The following is a 22598-nucleotide window of genomic DNA, read 5'->3' on the forward strand; positions in this document are numbered from 1 at the left end:
AAAAGTATTTTTTTTCTGCAACATAATTTAAATAAAATGAAATTACATTTATAATTGACAGAATTATACACATAATTGTCTGGACAGTAATTATCCACTTAATTATTTTCCATATCAAATTTCACTTTTTTTTCTTTTCTTTAACTTTTTTTGTAGTTAATTTCTTGCCAGTTTTGCACAAACTTGGACTCCAAACTGATCTGATTTGTGTGATTAATGCAGCAGGAATTTTAATGTTTTGTGTATTTTAGTATACACTATTTTATAATCTATTGTTTTACTTTTGTAAAGTGTCTTTGAGTGCCTGAAAAGCACTCTGTAGATAAAATGTATTATTATCATTATTATTATTATCATCATCATTATTATTATTATTATTAGAAGAGAACCTGAAAATAAGCAAGAAAAAAAAAACACTTTAAGAAAGTGCTAAAAAATTAAACATATACATTTTTCCGTTTTTCTCTTTAATAATTAATTAAGATAATTGTAAATATAGTTGTTTGGTTATTTTTCCTCTTTTTTGTATGATATTATATATCCAAATAATTTTGTTTCCATGTCACATTTCACTAATTATTGCATTTCATTTTCTTCCCAAGTTTTTGAGGAAAATAAAACCAACCGACTGAAGCTGATCAGGTGATAAAGGGTTAAAATACCAGGCAGAGATGAGGCGTGAAAAACAGAGCCAAGGAAATAAAATCAACACAAACAGAGCAGGAATATCATCACTCACAGCTCACAAAGCTTATTTAATTACGATTATTTCATTAAAATTCAGCCGAGGGAGTCGGATTTCTCAAGTGATCCTCCAAACAGAAACACGGACCTAAACTGCTCATTTACAAACGACTTTAATTAAGACTAACGGAAATCTTCTGCTCAGATGAAGCAGCATAAACGCAGATTCAGGGCGCAGAGGCATTATGTTTTCAGGTCGTCAGTATATATGCGTGTCCCTTTATCATGAAAGCGATATTCCAACAACAGCTTCGGGGAATTTCTTCAAATTTTGCATAAACGTGCACTTGAACTCAACACAGATTAGATTTCAGAGAAAGAGACAGAAAGACAAAAAGACAGAAAAGTTAGTTAACATAATTTCAAATATATTACAATTATAAATGTTTTCTGGACATTTTCCCTAGTTTGAATTTAATTTTTTTTTTTTAATAAGTAATATTCAAGAATTCCCTCTATACCTAATTTTAAGGTTATTTTTTAAGTTTTTAGTAAAGTTTTCCCCCTTTTTTTACTGTTTTTTTCAGTTTGCAGGAAATTTTTTAGCCAAGTTTGTTTTTCTGTGTTTTCAAAAGAAATCAAACCTGTTTTCTCAGCTGCAGAGGGTATGAAAGACGTCTGGACGCAGCACAAGAAAACTAGCGTTAAAGGGTTAAAATCATGCTGTACGTAGAAGTCGTAGTAGTATTTTTTGTAGTATTAATATTAATAGTTGTTCCTGTTATGCAGCAATAAAAACAAAAGTTATAGCAGCAAAGTGTTACTGTAAACATGCACTTATTAACCTCCCGGGTTTCTCTCTACGTGTGTGTGTGTGTGTGTGTGTGTGTGTGTGTGTGTGTGTGTGTGTGTGTGTGTGTGTGTGTGTGTGTGTGTGTGTGTGTGTGTGTGTGTGTGTGTGTGTGTGTTCAGTCTTCAGGCTGAGCTGCTCCCTCCCAAAGAGGCCTCACTTCGGGGAGGTGTCCGTGCTCGACCTGCTCCCCGGAGGAAACGCCCGCTTTCACTGCCACATGGGTTACCACCTGCAGGGGGAGCCGCTGCTCACCTGCCTCAACGCCTCGCTGCCCGTGTGGAGCGGCAAGGTGCCCACCTGCAGAGGTGAGTGCTGCTGCTGTGAAGACGAAGGGTTTAGTTAGAGCCTGCAGACTTAGTTTAAATCTGGTTTTTAGACAGTTTTTGGGAAATCAGAGGGAAGTCTTATCCCCAAAGTCTGAGGCTCTTAAACACAACATATGAAGTCTCAGAGTGACCGTCCTGTCTGCAGCTCTGTGTGGAGGCACCGTGAAGAACGCCACGGTCGGGCGGGTGCTGTCACCGTCCCCTCACCACGGGCCCAACGCCACCCAGGACCGATCCTGCTCCTGGTCCCTGGAGGCTCCCAAGGACCAGAGGCTGCACCTCCACCTGGAGAGACTGGCTCTGGGACCCACAGACAGGTAGGAGTGTGTTTAGTGTAACTGAGTAAATGTACTTTGTGTTTTCACCCTCTGAAGTGTGTTTTCTTTCGTGTTTGTCCCCGCAGGCTGGTGCTGTGGAGCGGGCTGGACGCCGGCTCTGTGGTGCTGTTCGACTCGGGCCGCGGAGGACAGATCCCTTTTGAGGGCGTGATCAGTGAAGGACCAGCTGTGAGGATCCAGTTCATCACTGATCAGCCCAACCACAACACGGGATTCAACATCCGCTACGAAGGTACAGAACCAAAACTGTACAGCAGTGATGCTCAACTTACAGCCCCCGAAATTTTCCAACTCGCAATAAAAATAAAGTGATTCACTCTGTGAATAGTTTTTGTGCTTTTAGTCTCCATGAGGTGTCAGAGTGAATAAAACAGCATCAACATAGAGCTTATGGATCAAAAAAGTACCAGTGGACAATCCCCCACACCCCGACAGAGGTCCTACCTCAGACACTAATGTCCTAAAATCCTAGAAATGTCCTAATATCCAAGAAATGTCCAAAAATCCCCCCAAAGATGTCCTAAAATCCTGGAAAAGTCCTAAATCCTAGAAAGGTCCTAAAATACTAGAAATGTCCTAAAATCCAAGAAACATCCAGAAATCCCCCCCAAAATATCCTGAAATCTTTGGAAGTCCTAAATCCTAGAAATGTCCTAAATTCTTACAAATGACCTAAATCTGAGAAACTTCCAAAATCCTAGGAATGTCCTAAAATCTTCGAAATGTCCTGAAGTTTTTAAAATGTCCTAAAATCGTAGAAATATGTGAAATGTCCTAATATCGAAGAAATGTCGTGAAATCCTAAAAATGTTCTAAAATCCTAGAACTGTCCCAAAATCCAAGAAATATTCAAAAATCTAAAAATGTCCTAAAGTCTTTCAAATGTCCTAAAGTCTTTGAAATGTCCCAAAATCCTAAAAATGTCCTAAAGTCCTAGAACTGTCCTAAAATCCAAGAAACATTTAAAAAATCTAGAAATGTCCTAAAGTCTTTGAAATGTCCTAAAATCCTAAAACATGTAAAGGACTGCTGTGACGGGCCCCTGTCCTCCTGTTGTATTTGTGTCCCCCGTGCAGAGCGGCAGAGTGTCCCCGCCGTGGATCTAAAAATACCTGCAGCTCAGTTCAAAGACGTATTGTCATTTTTCTATAATTATGTGTAATGATGTAAACGAAGCAGGGAGGATTTGAGGCTCTGTGTTTCCGCTCACGTCGGGCTCTGCCAAGTCGATTTTGGCTGCATCGTTGTGAAGTGGGACGCTCGTCCGACATAATCTGAGCTTTCAGTCGGAGGCTGATTGTTGGGGGACGCAGAGATCCCGTCCAACGTGTTTGTCCTCATCAGCGAGGAGACAAAGAAATCACAGCACGGAGATGTTAATAATAATCTTCGGCGTCTGCTGATGGAAATTACGGCGAGGCCTCACAGCGATGACAGAATCTGTTTTTTTTCTGTCCTCCAGCTTTCGAGCGCGGCCACTGTTACGAGCCGTACCTGCAGAACGGGAACTTCACCACCTCTGACCCGCTGTACGGCGTCGGAGCCGTGATCCAGTTCACGTGTGACCCGGGTCACGCTCTGGAACAAGGCCCGCCTGTCATCGAGTGCATCAGTGCGAGGGACCCGTACTGGAACGACACGGAGCCGCTGTGCAAAGGTGACGCCGAGGCGCCGAGACAACAGGACTCATGGGAATAAAAATACATTTTACAGATTTTTATCTGATTCAGCAAATCTTTACTGCAAAAACTTGATGTAAATATTTATAATAATGAAATAATAAATACAATAATAAAATATAATAATATTAGTGATAAATAAAACTGTATCCGATATTATTATTATTATTATTATTATTATAAATTGTTATTATTTATTGTTGTTGTTATAGCCTTATTTATAAAGTACTTATTTATAAACAAACAAATAAAAGTCGGTTTAAAGGAACTTAAAACTCAAGAAAAATAAGAAAAGATTTATGTTATAGGAAAATATATATATATTTATTTTTTTGCTCCTTTTTTTGTTGGTAGATTTTTCTTTTTTCTTTTGGCTTATTTTTAGGAATTTTTTTTTTTTTTTTTTACTTTTTTTTTTTTTTTTTGGACCATTTATTATTAAGCTGCTTTTTGGAAAAAAAAAACAAGCCATTTTTGGGCAGTTTTGAAGGGGTTAAACTGGGGAAACACAGACATTTCAGGCTACAAATCTGAGAAATTAACCCCGTCCTCTCTGTCTCTGCAGCTCAGTGCGGGGGGGACCTGACTGGTCCCGGTGGGGTGATCCTGTCTCCAAACTGGCCGGAGTGGTACGGAGAGGGAGAGGACTGCAGCTGGAGGATACACGTCGGGGAGGACAAACGGGTGCTGCTCGACGTACAGCTGTGAGAACACACACACACACACACACACACACACACGCTCAGACTCGTAAACACGGAAACTTCTGATCCAAAGTTTTGGCTCCACCGAGAACCAAATGTTATTAAAAATGCATGCGGAGGCTCAGCGAGGGGTCCAGCTCGCCGTCTATTGATATTTCTCTTCCAGCTCAAACTGAACCGTTAAATCTCAAACTCGACATCATGAGAGAGCGAGCGGATAACTTCGCTCTGACCTCGTCTCTGTGCCGGACTGTCAGCGGCCGCTGTGAGGCTGCAGGAGTGAAAATCTCGTCTGTCTCTCTGGTTCGTGTCCAGGAACGTCCATGTGAATCCCTAATTTAACCCTCTGAGATTTTAGCACTTCTTTGAGGGATTTTTGTTTGTTTTTTTTTTTTTTTTTTTTTTTTTTTTGCATTGTTTTTTTTTTTTTCACTTTTTTTTTTTTTTTTTTTATTTGCACATTTTTTGTTTTGGTTTATTTTTTTTTTTTTTTTTACTTATTTGCAGGTCATTTTCTGATTGTTTTGGTTTTTTTTTTTTTTCTTTTTTTGCTTATTTGCAGGTCATTTTCTTAATGTTTTGGTTTGGTTTTTTTCTTTTTTTTGCTTATTTGCATGTACAATCTGTTTTTTTTAAAATCTGATTTGGTTTTTTTAAAAAATCTTTTTTAGCTTATTGGCAGATCATTTTTTTATAACTTTTTACTAATAAGTTGCTTGCTAATCTCTTCCTACATTTTTGAAAGAAATCACGCCAAATTACTCATGTAACAAAGGTTTAAAGCATAAATGAGGGAATATCAGGATATAATGTAACAATAATCACAGTTTCAGTATCAACAGCTGGATCTTTAAAATTCATTTTCATTCTTTCCACATTAAACGATGTTTTTCTGCGCTCTAAAAATGGATCTGACGACTTTCGCCACACTCCCTGTGAGCGCTAATCCAGTTACATCCCTCAGTCTTTTGGTAGATTTCTGTCATATCACATTTACAGATTTACAGTTTTCACTGACTGCGTCATCTCCGGCCTGTGTGCTCAAACAAACAACAGCAGCGCGGCGGTGTGTTTACAGCAGCACGCATCCTGTGGGTGAATGCGGCGTTTTAGCCCCTGAGGTCGTCTCGCCTCCCACGCAGGCGGCGGCGGACACGACTGCGCCGTGACTCATCACGACCTGTAAACTCTCTCTCCGTCTGTCCGCAGACTCAACATCAGCGACAGCGACATGCTGACCATCACCGACGGCGACGAGGTCACCACCCGTATCCTGGGGCGCTACGTGGGCGGGAGCAGCCCCTTCAAACTGTCCTCCACCACCCCCGACCTGACCGTCACCTTCCACTCCGACCCGGCCGGGCTCGTCTTCGGGAAGGGCGAGGGCTTCATCATCAACTACATGGGTGAGTTCAAACTGCAGCGCAGAGGCTTTTCTGTCGTTACTGTGAAAACATGAAGACAACGCTGCTCGCTCTGTTTTTCTTACTGTCAGCGAACCAACCAACGCCGACTCTCACTACTCTGACTTCCTGTCTTTGGCTCTCCGCTTCCCCGCTGGAGATGTCAGTCCTTAAAAATGGGAGAGACTGTTTTTGTTTCTTTCTCTTTTTTTTATTTTAATGTGTTTATTTTGTCTCTTATTAGCTTAGACCACACAATGAAGTTATTATTTTGCATGTCCCCTTTACACAACACACAAAAAATAATATTTTAACATTCATAAATTAAAAAAGACTTTTTATGAATGTATTATTTTTATTATTATTTTTATTATTTATTATTATTTATTATTATTATTATTATTATTATTATTATTATTATTATTATTATTATTAGTCAGCTGCTGGTAAAAACCTCCAACACTTTTTTCCTTCTTTTTTGCCTATTTGGAAGTTAATTTTTTATTTTAATCTTATTTACAGATCGTTTTCTTTTACCTTTTTACTCATTTCTTGCTATTTCAGAAGAGACTTTGTTTTTTTCCTTTTCTTTTTTTTTATTTAATGTGTTATTTTGTCTCTTATACATGAATGTTAAATTATTATTCAGAATAATTCAGCTCCTGGTAAAAACCTCCTGAGGAATAAACAACTTTTTAACTTTTCTTTTTTAATTTTTTTTTTTATTACTTGCAGATTATTTTCTTATTTTATTTGGCTTATTTGTATGTCTTTTTTTTTTTCTAGTTTTACTCTTTTTTATATAGCTTATTTACAGAGGCGTGTTTTATATTCACAATTTCAATTTGCACAATTTTAGGATTAATGGAAACTCAACTTGTGCAAACATAAAACTTTTATTACAATAAATGGAAGTTTGTTTTTTTGCATATTTCAATTTGCACAACTTGAGGGTTAATAGAAACCTGCCTATTGTTGGTGTTTTTTTATGAGATTTGTTGACAATAAGAAAAATATGAACTAACGTGAGCGTTATCCTGAAAATGTTAACTTTCATTTAAATTCCTCCTTTTTCTCCTCAAACTGCCGACTCCGTTCCTCGTCTCCCCTCTTCCTCCCCTCTCATCTTTATTTGTGTCTCCTTTTTGCCCTTATTCAATCACGTCCTATTTGTTTCAGGGCCTCACAACGGCTCTCATCCACACACACACACACACACACACACACACACACACACACACACACACACACACACACACACACACACACACACAGTTTAACAAGCAGCCCAATAAGCTCAATTCCTGCTTTTTTCCCGCTATCTGCGGCGCTCCACATACCCGACACCTGACTCCAATTTACACCGGGACGGACGCTGTCCAATTTACTTGTCACCCTCCTGACACTGCGCACGTTTCCCAGAGGAGTAAATCAAGTAGACGCAGCATGAATACGCAGGCTACTCTCTTTTGTTGTGTGTGTGCGTGTGTGTGTGTGTGTGTGTGTGTGTGTGTGCGTGTGTGTGTGTGTGTGTGTGTGTGTGTGTGTGTGTGTGTGTGTGTGTTTGCTCTCTGAATAAATTACCAGCACACACACTCAGGCAGCAGCACAGAGGAGGAGAAGCGAGTCAATAGAGAATGAATAATTGATCCAGGAACTCCAACTTACAAATCCCTGTAGGCCTATTATACTGTACGCTGTAATGCAACACTGTACGCTGCCCGATCAATCATCAAATATACATTATGCTGACACACACACACACACACACACACACACACCAGGCTACTTACTCACACGTCTCTCCAGGCTGCGTAAAGATTTTTCTTCCTCTGTCTTTAAAGAGCGTAAATGCCATTAATGTTGTGTGTTTGCTTCTTGGCGTTCACAGATAGCGGAGGTGGATTTGTTTTGTTCTTCCTTTGTTATACACTCGAGACGTTAGAAAACACACAAATAAACAAACGTGCTGCAACAAAATGAATGAAAAAGGGGAAGAAAAGCTTGTGAGAAAACATGACAGAAATCTGCAGCCGAGTTCATGTAACTGTTATGTAATCGTTTCTCGGCAGGAAATCTCTACCAAAAATATAATTAATAATGATTTCCTTTGAGATAAAATAACCGCTCAAATAAAGCGAAAACTAACATTTGTTTTAATTATTGATTCATCCTTTGAAAACTGGACTGACTGCGTTCAGATGCTTTTCACAAATATTTAAAGCTTTGATCCATCAGCAAAACTGGTGCCATTTCTTTCAAAAACATAGAAAAAAAGACTAACATGGAAAGAAAAGTTCCATGAATTGCAATAAATTAGTAGATTTAGAAATTTATTTCTAAAAAGCTGGGGGAAACGTCTAGGGCAAAAAGAAAAATGGGAGGAAAATGATTTTTTTTTTTTTTATTTTTTAAATTACTATTAGTTTGTTTATTTATTTAGCTAAGTATCATAATTTTTATTTTTCTTCCTTTTTCTTTCTTTTTTTTAAAACTAATTTTTGGGTAATTTTCTTGTACTTCAGACTATGATTAGTGAAACTCAGGAATCTGCCGTGTTTTGGTCAAATTGTAGTGAAAAGTTGCAGAGTCGTGCAGAAAACATGGCGACTAGTTAACCCTCTGAAAAAGGGGTGTGATTATTAGAAAATGGAGAGAAACATCCATAAAAATATAGTTATAATTATAATATATTATAATAGATATTATATCGTATATTAAAATTATGTTACAGAAAAAAATACAGTAAAATTTATAAAATATGTACAAATATGTTTGTTTTAATTTTTAAAACTTTTTAAGGACATTTGCATGTTTGTTGTTTTAAAAATTGCTTTTATTTTATTTTTTAAATTTATTTTATGTTTGCAATTTTCTTGTTTTTTGGTGTTCTAATTTTTTGCTCATTTTGGGGCCACATTTTGCTAAGCTGCTCGGTGCCTTATCCTCAAACATTTCTATGTTTGTTTGTTTTTTAGATTTATTTATTTATTTTTGTAATTTTCTTGTAACTTTTTTAAACTAATTTTTACTCATTTTTGGGCGATATTTTGCTAAGTTATTTGATGCCTAACCAGTATATTTTTTTAAGAAATCAAGCCAATTTGCTCAGGTTTCAAAGAGTTAAATTTGTGTTAATTGTTGCAGCATTGCAGCATCCTGAAGGCACTTTAATGAGATGAGCAGCGAGCTGCAGACGTCTCACTTCTTTCTGGCTCCACACCTCAAAATCTTTTACTTGCAGCCTCACCCTGACGCCTCTGCAGGCGCTGAAAGCTTTCTAAAACTTTAATTTGGCAGTAAAACTCCTCAGCACCTGCAAACACATATTGATGTGTTAAATCAGTGTCCGGTCTTCGATTTTGCAGCCATTTGTGGAAATTGAAACTTTTTCTCCTTGATCGATCTGAAGGAAGTTGTTCCTCTCATGAGTTCTGCGGGTTTTTATCACATTTGACTGTGAGATCTGAAATCTGAAGCTCCGCCGATTTTTAACATCGTACAGACAAACTTGGTAAGAAAGTTTGAGCCGGACACTTTTAATCAGAAGATCAGAGGACTTTTTGATTCAAAGGGATCTTCAGAGCGATGAAGAGGCGTCTGGTGTGAGCCTCCCGCTGCGTCCCTGTCTGTGTGATCACTACATGCTGCTGTGTGAGGTCTTCACAGCACTCAGACGCAGAAACATTCGTCCTCTGTGTGTTTCTTCATTTAGAAAAACTAAAAGCAAAAAAAGACACACAAACTGAGAGCTTCTGGTTCACAGAGAGTTTGAAACGGCCTCTTTAAAGATGCACTAATTAATATTTCTGGGTCTAATGAGTCCGTGTAATGAAGAGGTGCTGCTTGCTAGCAAACAGCTGCTTATTTCCACATCCAGCAGTTACACAGAAACACGATTAATCATCAGGAGTCGCCAGGTGAGTCAGTCATCTTTTAGCTCTGTTTTTGGTCTCCTCCAACTTTTTATCTTCTAATTATCTGTGTTTTTAGCTGCTAAGTGCTCCGCAATGTTCACCAGCTCGTCTCTAACTGTGTCTGTGTGCTGTTTGCTGCTCAGCAGGCGCAGCACAGGCAGTTTTAGGATTTTTTTTTTTGCTGACACTGAGGGCTTAGCCAAGACCTCTCTTTTATTTCCTTTTAAAGTGGTTTTGGTGTTTGGTCTTTGTTAGTTCTTTAAATTTTTTGGTGATTTTTTAAAAGTTTGTTTTTTTTTCTTTTTAAAACATTTTGGAAAATTTTTTCCTTATTTTTTTTTTTCCTTTTTTGGGTAATTTTTATTTCTTTAAAAAAATGGTAATATAATTTTTGTCAGTTTTTCTTCCTTTTTGTGATTTTTTTGTAATTTTTGAAAATGTTTTTTTTTTATGTTTTTTTGTGATTTTTTTTCTATAAATCTTTTAGACAATCTTTTCAAAGAAAGTATTTTTAAAAATGTAGGGAAAATGTCCAGAAAACAATATTTATGATTGCTATATTTTAATTGTAACATTTTCTAAATAAAATAAAATAATATACACAATTTAAATTTATTTCACCTTTTTTATCCTTTTCCTTTTTTTCCATCTTATCTTTCTTTTTTTAATTTGTCATTTTCTTGTAATTTTTTAAACTTAAAAAAAAATTACCATGTCTTGTTAAGATGCTTATTGCTGCTTATTTCCCGTGATTTTAAAAGAAATTAATTTCAAAGGGTTAAACTGAGGCTTTCAACTGCATCTCGTGGTCTTTGCTGAGTTTTTGTCACGTGACCTTCGTATGTCACGTGATAACAGGAGGTTGTCCGCTGGCTCATTTCTATCTGCTGATGAAGGCTGTGAAATATGGTTGAAAGCCAGTAAGTGTCCATTGAGTTCATGATGTTTTTGTCATTAAAATAAAACGTGGCGGCTCATGAGAGGAAAAACAGTTTGTTTATGTGCTGCAGATGAGAGCAGCTGTGACACATAACTGACGGCTCGTGATCGCTTTATTGAGGACAGTTTCAGTGGGAGTCTGATTTTTAAGCTGCAGCTTCAGAGACAAACTGTCCTCGTCAGAGACGAAACGCCGCTGGAGATACTTGAAGACCGTCCAACATACGAGATCCATCATTCTGTCACACGGTCAAGTAATCGCACAATAAGTCCATCCGTCTTCTGCTGGGTTCGTCCTCGCAGAGAGCGTGCGCCAGGATCACGTCCAAATCAGACGTTTATCTTGATTTCTCTTTGACCCGTCGCCATCGTGAAGGAGGGAAGACGAAAACCGGGAGCACGATCAGTGACACCGTCATAACAGGGCCATTAATCAAACTTTTATCGCTGTGTTTCAGAGGTGTCTCGAAACGACTCCTGTCCAGACCTGCCCGAGATCCAGAACGGCTGGAAGACCACGTCCCACATCGCTCTGGTGCGAGGGGCTCGGATCACCTACCAGTGCGACCCTGGTTACGACCTGGTGGGGCGGGAGACCCTCACCTGTCAGTTAGACCTGTCCTGGAGCTCGCAGCCGCCGTTCTGCGAAAAAAGTCAGTTCCAACCTTATTTACCGTCATAGCTGTCAGCTATCTGCTGGTGTTTATAAACTTACAGCCCAAACGCCAAATCTGACCCGAAATCAGCATCAACAGAGAGCTCGTTTCTCAAAAACAGGTACAGAGGAGGATCCCCTGCCCCGACAGAGGTCCTAGCTAACACCCTAATGCCCTAAAATCCAAGAAACATCCTAAAATCCCATAAATGTCTGAAACCTGAGAAACATCCTGAAATCCTAGAAATGTCCTAAAATCCTAGAAACACCTTAAAATCCTGAAATCTTCCTAAAATCCTAGAAATGTCCTAAAATGCTAATAACAATGTCTTAAAGTCCTAGAAATGTCCTAAAATCCTAAGATCTTCCTAAAATCTTAGAAATGTCCTAAAATCCACAAAAAAACTTAAAATCCCATAAATGTCTGAAACCTGAGAAACATCCTGAAATCCTAGAAATGTCCTAAAATCCTAGAAACGCCTTAAAATCCTAAAATCCTCCTAAAGTCCTCGAAATGTCCTAAAATCCAAGAAACATCCTAAAATCCCATGTCTTGAAATCTGAGAAACAGCCTGTAAATGTCCTGCAATTCTAGAAAGGTCCTAAAATGTCCTATAATTCTGAAAAATTTCATAAAATCCCATAAATGTCCTGAAATCTGAGAAACACCCTAAAATCCTAAAAACATTCTAAAATCCAAGAAGCATCCTGAAATCTTAAAAATCTCCTAAAATCCAAATGTTCTTAAAATCCTAAAATTTGCTAGAAACATCCAGAAACCTAGAAATTTCCTAAAATCCTAAAAATAACCCAAAATCCTAGAAACATCCTTAAAACCTAGAAATATCTTAAAATGCGAGAAATCTTAGAAACGTGTATGCACTTCATTTTTTACAAAGTGGCCTCTGAGCAAAGCACATCAAGTGTCCCAGCTGAAAACCGTCTCACTTTTATAAAATAAATAAGAATAAAACCTGATGGTCTGAGTGACGTCCTGTGTCTGTTGTCTTCTGATGTCCCTCTTCCTCTCAGTCATGTACTGCTCGGACCCCGGCCATGTGGAGCACTCCACCCGCTCTCTGTCCGACCCCAAACTGCTGGTGGGGACGACCATTCAGTACAGCTGCAACCCCGGCTTCATCCTGCAGGGCGGCGCCACCATCACCTGCTACGGCCGCGAGCCGGGGACGCCTGTGTGGACGTCCCGACTCCCTCACTGCGTCTGTGAGTACCGCAAAGACATGCAGCAGGGACACTCTTCTGTCTTTGTGTGGGGGGACAGTTTTGCAAAATGACAGGAGGCCAGGGGACAGTGGCAGCAGCAACAAACATGTCTTTAGGGTTTTAAGACATTTTTAGGATTTGAGAACATTTTTAGGATTTAAGGACATTTCTTGGATTTTAGGACATTTTAGGAATTAAGGACATTTCTAAGATATTAGGACATTTCTAGGATTTTAGAACTTTTTCTTAGAACTTAAGGATGTTTGTAGGATTTTAGGACATTCATAGGATTTAAGTTTGTTCTTTTGATTTTTCAGGGTGTGTCTTAGATTTTAAAATGTTTTAGGATATTTATAGAATTCAAGGATGTTTTGGGTATTTTTGCACATTTCTAGGATTTTTGGACATTTTTAGGATTTTAGGACATTTTTTGGGGGGGGGGGGGTTTCTAGGATTTTAGAAAGTCTCAAAGGTTTTAGGAGATGTCTAGGATTTCACGAGGATTTTCAGATTTTAGGACATTTCTAAGATTTTGGGATATTTCTAGGATTTTAGGACATTTTTAGGATTTTAGGGTGTTTCTTGTATTTTAGGATGTTTTTAGGATTCAGGGTGTGGGGGATCCTCCACTGGCTCTTTTTGTGATCAACAAGCTCTATTTTGATGCTGTTTTATGTCTCTGACAGCTTACGGAGACTAAAAGGACAAAAACAGTTCCCAGTGTGAATCACTTTACTTTTATTGTGAATTAGAAAATATTTGGGGGGCCACCAGGCACCTTATCGGGGCCACATTTGCCCCTCAGACTGTAAGCTGAGTATCACTGCAGCAGAGAAAAAGAGAGGACGAAATGCGGATGCTTTTACCGCGGTGAAAAAAGCAGTTATTTTGTGAAAGTTGTGGGCTGAAAGGGTCCCGAGGTTTATTTGGTTAATTTGTCAGCGCTGTGATTTGAGGAGGCTTTCATCAGGAGCGACAGTCGCACATGGCAGCTAACTGAAGATGAGAGGCCCTCTCCCCGTGGCTGTGCGATCCAACATGAGTGGGTTTGTGTGATTCTTGCCCGGCTCGCTCTCTTTCCTCTGCTGACACAGATCACAGCGGCTCCGCGCGCCAGAGACGACGCTTCATCTCCTGCATTTTCATCTCTCAAGACGTGTGTGCGCGCGCGCGTGTTTTCAGGGATATTAATGTTTGTGTGAAGTGTTTGATATGTAAATGCGATGCTAATGCACCGTACCAATCAGCCCTCAGCCACCTGGAGGAGGGGGTGGAGATTATCCGTGAGTCATGTCACCTCAGCCGCAGCCTGTCAAATCTGTCAGTCGAGCTCTGACGCAAAGAAACCTCTGATTCGTGTCGAGAAACTCAGCGGGATCCATCCAGCTGTCTGTTTTTCCTTCCTCTGCATCCAGCCGAGGACTCGGTTTCCTGTGAGAACCCCGTCCTCCCCGATACCAGATACCAGAAACCAGAAACCAGAAACCAGATACCAGACCCTGTCCAAGAGGCTCTACCTGCCCAGACAGTCATTACTAGGATCTTAGGACATTTCTAGGATTTCAAGATATTTCCAGGATTTATGACGTTTCTAGGATTTTAGGACATTTTTACAGTTTTCAGATGTTTCTAGGATTTTAGGACATTTTTACAGTTTTAGGATGTTTCTAGGATTTTAGGACATTTTTACAGTTTTAGGATGTTTTCAAGGATTTTTGAAAATTTCTCAGGTTTACACTTTTAGGATTTTAAGACATTTCAAAGATTTTAGGACATTTCAAGGATTTTTAAGACATTTCTAGGACTTTAGGACATTTTTTCATATTTTAGGACATTTCTAGGGCTTCAGGACATTTCTAGAATTTTAGGATGTTTCTGGGATTTTAGGACATTTTTAGGATTTTAGGAAATTTCTAGGATTTGAGTACATTTTTAGAATTTTAGAACATTTTTAGGATTTTGAGACATTTCTAGGATTTTAGGACGTTTCTAGGATTTTAGGACGTTTCTAGTATTTTGAGACATTTCTAGGATTTTAGGACGTTTCTAGGATTTTAGGACACATAGTATTTTGGACAATTCTAGGATTTTAAGATGTTTTCAGGATTTTAAGACATTTCTAAGATTTCAGGATGTTTCTGGGATTTTAGCACATTTCTAGAACTTTATGACATTTGTAGGCTTTTAAGACATTTCTAGGACTTTCGGACTTGTCTTTCATTTCACCTGGAGGACAGGGTGGCGACTGTCCGTGAGTCATGGTTAGAAACTAGATGAGAATCTCAGCGTGATCCATCCAGCTGTCTGTTTTATTTCTTCCTCTGCATCCAGCCGAGGACTCGGTCTCCTGTGAGAATCCCGGCCTCCCTGACAACGGATACCAGATCCTGTCCAAGAGGCTCTACCTGCCCGGAGAGTCGCTCACCTTCGTCTGTTACCAAGGTTACGAGCTCATCGGAGAGGTCGCCATTAAATGCATCCTCGGGAACCCGTCCTTTTGGAGCGGCCCACTTCCGCTCTGCAGGGGTGAGGCTTTGCAGAATGATTTAATATTTTTTGTAGGCGTGGAATGATCTGCTCCCCTTTTCTGGATAGTTTTGGATTCATGCACGAACACAATATTCTGCAAAGACCTTTTTGCCTCGTGCTTGTTGATACAGATCGACCGTGCTCCTGTGCATGCTAATGACCGTTCACTTAACTCTACTTACCGAGCAGCTGCACATATTTATCTGCACATTTACAGGTGTACGTTTATTTCAGGTAACAATACACTAGATCCAGATCCTTTAAGTCATTACAATGATCAGTCGTGAAAAAATTCTCAAAATAATGAGAAGCATTTTAAAAATTATTTTAAAAATATTTGTTTTTATATATATTTTTAAAAAAGGAAAAACTTTCTTGAAATAATGAGAAACATTTTATATAATGACTCTGTATCCAAAAAAAAAGAGAAACTTGCGAAAAATAAAGACGCAGTATCTCAAAAATAAAATAAATATATATATATATGAACTCTAAACAAATATTTAAAAATGTATCTTTCTTTATATATATGAATTAATCTTAGTGCCACATGCTATATGAATTTATGTTACACATCAGTTCAAACATTTTACATAAAAGCATGTATAAAATGTATGTAAAATTACCGCCAATATTATTGCCAACAGTGCAAAAACCACAGAAATCACAAATGTATTTTTAATTTTATTACTTCACTGAATTTAGTAATAAGTCTGACAGGTAAACAGGAAGGATAAGGATCAGTGGACGGTCATTTCAGAGCAGCTCTGTTCAAAAAATGTAAGAAAACCTGCACAAAGTGGAAGTGTGATGTGGATTTTCGTGATGCACTGACTGACAGAGCGATGTCTTGCAGCCAACCATGACTGCTTTGGCAACCATGCTTTGGAAGGTGAGTGTTACCTCCGTGTGTGTGTGTGTGTGTGTGTGTGTGTGTGTGTGTGTGTGTGTGTTGGTGTGCTCTGAAAACATGACGCAGTTTGTTTTTTTAGTCTGTGTGTGTGTGTGTGTGTGTGTGTGTGTGTGTGTGTGTGTGTGTGCTCTGCCTGCATCTGCAAACATCTGCCTGCAGAGTTCACTCCCTCTGTGTGTGTTTTTGTCCTCCACCTGTTTGTGTTCATTCGTTTACTCGTCCATCCTCGACCGCACTTTCAGAGGTTTATTTGCGCTCTCGCTGCCTTTAATTAACCTCGTTTTGTTCTGGGTTTTTTGGTCTCTCAGTTGCGGAGGCGACGGCCGGCTCCACTCTGGACGGAGGGAACGTGGCGCTGGCCATCTTCATCCTCGTCCTGCTGCTGTCCGTGCTGCTCGGAGGGGCCTACGTCTACGTCACACGGTGAGACCGCTGACTGCAGGTGATGCTGCACGTAGTTTATCTGCACATTTACACATACGTGAAAAAGCTCCCCTGTCTCCTAGAAATGATGTTTGCCTGTTACAAAACGGAGACATTTTCGAGAAAATAACTCTGAGATTAAAAGTTGTAAATTTACAAGAAAATTGGATATTCACTGTGATTAAAGTGGTAAATGTACAAGAAAAACTGGAGAGAAAAAACAACATTAAAGTGAAAATCATGAGAAAATGTCTCCAAACTTCTTCAAAGTTTAAAACTGACTTGGTATCTTAAAATAATTAAATTTTCTAGAAAAAAAAAAAAGACAAAATTAAGCATTCTCTGAGATTTTATATGTAAATTTATGAGAAAAAAAACCCCTAAAATTTCGAAGATTTAAGTTGTAAATTTACAAGAAAAAACCCTCAAATATTCTATTCTACAAAAATGTATGTAAAATTACATGCAAGTGTTTTACTTCATTTCAGTAAGTAATAAGTTTTGCTTTATTAATTATATGTGTTGATGATTAAAATGCCATGCTATAACAGTTTTTGAGAGCTGGATCCTTGAATTGTGTTAATATTTTTTATTTTGCCCTCGTCGTGTCCGTCAGGTGCCGATATCACTCCAACTTGAGGCTTCCTCTGATCTACCCGCATCCGTACCGACAGATCACCGTGGAGACAGAGTTCGACAACCCGCTCTATGAGACCGGAGGAGTGAGTGTCCACTGAAGAAACCGCACACTGAGCTCCTAACTGTCCGAATACTCTCACCGTAACCATTTCTCTTAACCCTCTGAAACCTGGACCGATAACGGTTTTGCTGTGCTGCCTTCAGACGCCTTTTAGAGGCATTTAAACCTTCGAAACGGGAGCAAGTTGGTTTGATTTCTTTCAAAAACATGAAAAAGGTCATCTGAAACTTGGCATTAAATCTCCTGCAAATTGCACAAAATAAACTAAGTAAAAGGTGACAAGAAATGACCTGAAAATTATCTTTTAAATAAGAGAGAATCATTAGAGAATGATCAAAAACCAGGAAAAATATCAAGAAATGATACTTACAATTATTAATGTTATACATTATGTTACAGACACTTACAGACATTTTACGTTTTGTTACGTTTTTTTCCGTTTACGTTTTGTATATATCTACATATATATATATTCTCTTATTTTCTTAAATTAAAGTGAGGAAAAAAAAATGAGATTTTAAAGTCATGCAATAGCAAGTAAAAAAGATTAAAGTGGAATATTTTAAGAAAGTTAGATAATTTCTCAGATTATAAAGTCAGAAATTTGGAAAAAAAAAAAGAGACACAAGTTGCAAATGTGCGAGAAAAAACGTTTTGAGATTTTTACGACATAAATTTACAAAAAATCTCATGAATTTATGAGAGAAAAAAATGATATGAGATCTAAAGTCAAATTTAAGATAAATAATGCCACAAAGGCAGGCGATGCAGGATAGAGAGCTGATGATGATGAAGGTTTGAACGCAGGACTTTCACCGTGGAAACTGGGGTTTGTGTCCTTTTTCAGACACCAGCTTATTATTTTCAATTTTTCGGATGCATAAAGCTGCTGAATGTTGTTACGTTTTTAGCAGAAAAGCTGAACAGACGTGTTAAATGACACAAAAAGAGGAGCTACATCAAGACGATAGTTAATTTGACGTGTGAGGATTATTGATCCGTTGATTGACAGTGAGACGGATCAATCAGTTTTTGTGCCAGCCTCCATTAAATGAGCTGCTGTCGTTCTGGTGACGCACGCTGCTAATCGTTTCCCTCGCTTGTCTTTTGTTGGTCAACAGGACACTCGTGAATATGAAGTATCGATATGAGAAGACGTCTGCGAAGCGAGACCGACCTGCCCCGTCCTAACTCTTCATCCCCTCCTCCCTCCTTCTCCGCCCGGAGGAGGCGATGTAAATACGACTAGATGATGTCCGGCCCCCTCTGCCACGAGACGCAGCCATCGATCCCGTTCTCTCCTCCTTTAAACGCTTCCGAGGGCACGACGGGAAACGGGAGAGGAGACGAGGAGACAAGACGGAGTCGGTGTTGAACCCGAGTGACACCGGCAGGTGATGGGAGACGGAGGACGGAGAGGAAAAAAGACCCAAAGATCATCGAAGAACAACAAACGTGGTGAGAAATATCGGGAATAATGGAAGTTAAGGAGGGGAGAAGGGGAGGGAGCAGGGGACAGGACACAAGACGAGGAATGTGGATTTAGAGGATTGAAGCACTTTTTTTTTTAGTATTTTTGTCAAATAATTTCGTGAATAATTCCTGGAATACGACTCAAAAAAAAAAGTCATTGAAAAGTTATAACCCACTTTTGATACAACAATATTTAATTTTTTTTTTCATCTTTCTATGCTGTAGTTTTCATTTTTAGTGGCGGGGTCCGCCGTTCCTGCGCTGGATTCAAATTAAGATAAACTTTATTCATCCTGAAGGCAAATACCGAGCATCAGTCAGAGTGCAAAGTGGAAAAAGTGCAAATATGAGGAGTCTAAAATTCAGTCATTATCTTCTCGTTATTATGCCGATAGAAAGTCCACAAAACACTGCAGGACGTTGACGGGGAAAAGGCGTTACACTCATCTCCTGAACAATTAAAAAATACATAATAAAACCATAAAATGTCTCAATGCGGCTCATCAGAAGTAATCCAAGTGTCCTGAAGCCCCGACGTGCCAAGTTGTTTTGAAAAACTTCACCAGCGGCACGTTTTTAGTCTTGTCGTAGCTTGAAGCTCCAAATATGGGAGATGTTTTTGATGTTTTTCAAAACAACTTGGCACGTCAGGGCTTCAGGACACTTGGATTACTTTGGACGAGCAGTATGGAGACGTTTTGTGGTTTTCTTATGTATTTTTTTAACGTTTGAATCCTGGACACCTTTTGCTTCAATTGTTCAGGAGATAAATGCGGCGCCTTTTCCCTGTGAACGTCCGGCCGTGTTTTGTGGACTTTCTACCGACATAAAAAAAATAATATAATAATATAAAAATAATAATGGGAGGATAATGACTGAATTTTCATTTTTGGGTGAACTATCCTTTTAAGGATAACAACACGTAGGTAGACCAGTGGATTTTTATTTTTATTTTTATTTTTATTTTTTGAATCCAAACTCACAATTCATCATCTCTCACCACAAGCTGATAACATGGAGGAGGCAAAGCTCAGTGCTTTTACACGTGCATCTCAAAAAATGTTTATAATGTGAAAATATTTTCCATCAGTTATTTAAGAAAGTGACAATTTCATATGTTCTAGACTCATTACATAAACTAAAATGTCTCCGGCAGTTTTTCTATTTTTATTTTCAGAAATATGGCCTACGGCAGGAAAAATGTAAAAACAAAATGTATAATTTGTTTGTTTTTTTTTAATATCAGAAACATGCAACCCAAAACTCTGACCCTCCATACCATGCTGATGCAGTAATTCATAGTAAAGGAGCTCCAACCAAGTACTGAGTATATAAATTATAATTTTCTGAATGATCTTAGGAAATATTCTGATAATTTGAGGTACTTGATTTCTGATTTTCATGCTGAAAGCAGTAATCATCCAAATTAAAACAAAAAAATGGCTTGAAATATCTTGATTTAATGGATATACAATATATTCAAATGTACCTTTTTTAATTGAATTACTAGAATTATTAACTTTTTTCACAATATTCTAATTTTTTGAGATGCATCTGCATATTTTCCGTTCGAGTCCGACAGAGGACGCCAGCTGTGTCCCGTCCCCGAGCTCCTTCCCGCCTGCTGTCACCGTCAGGGCTTTTTTTCCTGCGGCAGGTCCGGCTCTGGTTTAGCTGTAGATTTACGCCGTATTTAAGTGACGCTGGGGCCGGAGCAGCTGATGTCTTATTTCTCACCTGTAGTTAGATGGATGACTGTCGTAGACCGGCCTCAGAGTCTCCAGCTCCGGACCTGCAGGCGACTTAAAAAAGCAAAACTGAAAACGCGTGCGTTGTTGCAGACGTGGAGGTGGCGATGTGAATAGCGTAGCTGTAGTTCAACCGACTGAAGCTCAATCAACCCACCAGATGACGTATTTATTTTGATGTACTGTATATGTGATGTTTTATGCAGATTGATAAATGTACATTTTCATTATGAGAAGACAAACGTTAACAGTTTCCCTAAATAAATGGCAAAACTTGAATAAAAAGTACAAAAGACTTTCTAATATCGAGGCGTTCTGTTGAATTATTTGGCGTTTTACTTCTTTACAAAGACAACAAAAACAAAAAAACAAAAAAAATACATAGAAAAAATACCCCAGAGGATTATAGGATGCTTAGGATGTTTTCAGGATTTTAGGACATTTTATTGGATTTTAGGACATTTCTATGGTTTTAAGACATTTCTGGGATTTTAGGGCATTTCTTGGATTAGGACATTTCTATGATTTGAGGACGTTTTTTTAAAGGACATTTCTATAGTTTTAGCACATTTCTAAGAATGTAGGATATTTCTGTGATTACAGGGCATGTCCAGGATTTTAGGACATTTCGAGGCTTTTAGGACATTTTTAGGATTTTATGACATGTCTAAGATTTTAGGACATTTCCAGGACTTTAGGACATTTCTAGGATTTTTGGACATTCCTTAAAATTTAGGTTGTTTCTGGGGTTTTAGGATGTCCCTTCAATTTTAGGATGTTTTCAGGATTTTAGGACATTTTCTCAGATTTTAAGACATTTTCTCAGATTTTAGGAAATTTCTTGGATTTTAGGATGTTTTTAGGATTTAAGGGCATTTCTATGGTTTTAAGACATTTCTATAGTTTTAGCACATTTCGAGTATTTTAGGATGTGTCTATGATTTTGGGACATTTCCAGGATTTCAGGACGTTTTTAGGATTTTTGGACATCCCTAAGAATTCAGGATGTTTCTGGGGTTTTAGGATATTTCTGTGATTACAGGGCATGTCCAGGATTTTAGGACATTTTGAGGCTTTTAGGACATTTTTAGGATTTTATGACATGTCTAAGATTTTAGGACAAATTTTAGGATTTTTGGACATTCCTTAAAATTTAAGATGTTTCTGGGGTTTTAGGATGTTCCTTCAATTTTAGCACTTTTCTATGATTTTAGGACATTAGGGTCTTATCTAGGACATCTGTCGGGGGTGGCTCTTCTCTTGATCAACCAGCTCTATCTCGATGCTCGTTATCCACTTTATGAATCACTTTATTTATATTGTGAATTAGAAAATGGTTGAGGGGCCATCCGGCACCTTTTTGGGGGCTCAGACTTGAGTCGAGTATCGCTGCTGTAAGTGCGTTCAGCCACGTGGATACAACACAAAAAAATATCACAAATTTTCAAGTGCTTCATGTAAACAACCTTTTTTATGTGAATCGTTTGTCGGGGTAAAGATGTCCTGTCATTTCTTGTGTTCTTGTCCTGTTGTTATCTTGCAGACCTTCAGGATTTGTTGAGCGACCTCTTGTTTTTGCGGTGGGGAGTCGGGGGGGGGGGGGGGGGGGGGGGGGGGGGGGGGGGCTGCTTCAGATCATCAGCAAAACACAGTTCACACACAAAAAAAGATCTGAAACTACTTAACAGTCATGAAAGGCTTCTTTGAAGTACCAACTACTTCCACCACAGCGTGCAGTTTTCTGGCTCCCGTTCAGTTTGACAGCAGCTTTTTTTCTGGACTGAGTGCTGTTGTCTGTAAAAACACCCCGATGGGTGGGAGGCAAATCCTGCCCCGCAGCGTTTCCCTTCCCATTTTAATGTCCTAATGATTCCTTCTGTTGCCATCCTGAATGCTAATAAGAAGATAATGCTTCCTGCCACGATAGCAATTTCCAGAGGCTTTCCTGCTGCGGTTAATTCAACTGTTGAGAAGCTTTTAACCAGATGCTTGATGATATTAGGCACTCTGAGGCAACTGAGTGCTACCCACACGCGTTTAATGAAGCAGAGGCATTCACAAATACATTACATTTATGTCTGCGTTTCAGG

At 38.7% G+C, this 22598-nt stretch overlaps 1 protein-coding gene across 2 annotated transcripts in view; it reads left to right on the forward strand.

Annotated features, from left to right (window-relative positions):
* LOC121959730 (seizure 6-like protein) overlaps window positions 1-19070 on the forward strand; it is a 67419-nt gene extending 48349 nt beyond the window's left edge. The window contains exons 5-17 of one of the 2 annotated variants that reach the window (XM_042509200.1): window positions 1657-1842; window positions 2009-2180; window positions 2267-2433; window positions 3664-3858; window positions 4446-4584; window positions 5794-5990; window positions 11302-11496; window positions 12531-12722; window positions 15054-15248; window positions 16108-16143; window positions 16473-16587; window positions 17204-17309; window positions 18409-19070. In XM_042509200.1, coding sequence (XP_042365134.1) covers window positions 1657-1842; window positions 2009-2180; window positions 2267-2433; window positions 3664-3858; window positions 4446-4584; window positions 5794-5990; window positions 11302-11496; window positions 12531-12722; window positions 15054-15248; window positions 16108-16143; window positions 16473-16587; window positions 17204-17309; window positions 18409-18438 — 1925 coding nt within the window. In that variant the 3' untranslated portion in view covers window positions 18439-19070. The remainder of the gene's footprint in view (window positions 1-1656; window positions 1843-2008; window positions 2181-2266; window positions 2434-3663; window positions 3859-4445; window positions 4585-5793; window positions 5991-11301; window positions 11497-12530; window positions 12723-15053; window positions 15249-16107; window positions 16144-16472; window positions 16588-17203; window positions 17310-18408) is intronic. The other variant, XM_042509202.1, reaches the window with a different exon arrangement.
* The last annotated feature ends 3528 nt before the right edge of the window (window positions 19071-22598 follow it).

The sequence above is a fragment of the Plectropomus leopardus genome, chromosome 20, assembly GCF_008729295.1.
Source record: "Plectropomus leopardus isolate mb chromosome 20, YSFRI_Pleo_2.0, whole genome shotgun sequence".
NCBI lineage: Eukaryota > Metazoa > Chordata > Actinopteri > Perciformes > Serranidae > Plectropomus > Plectropomus leopardus.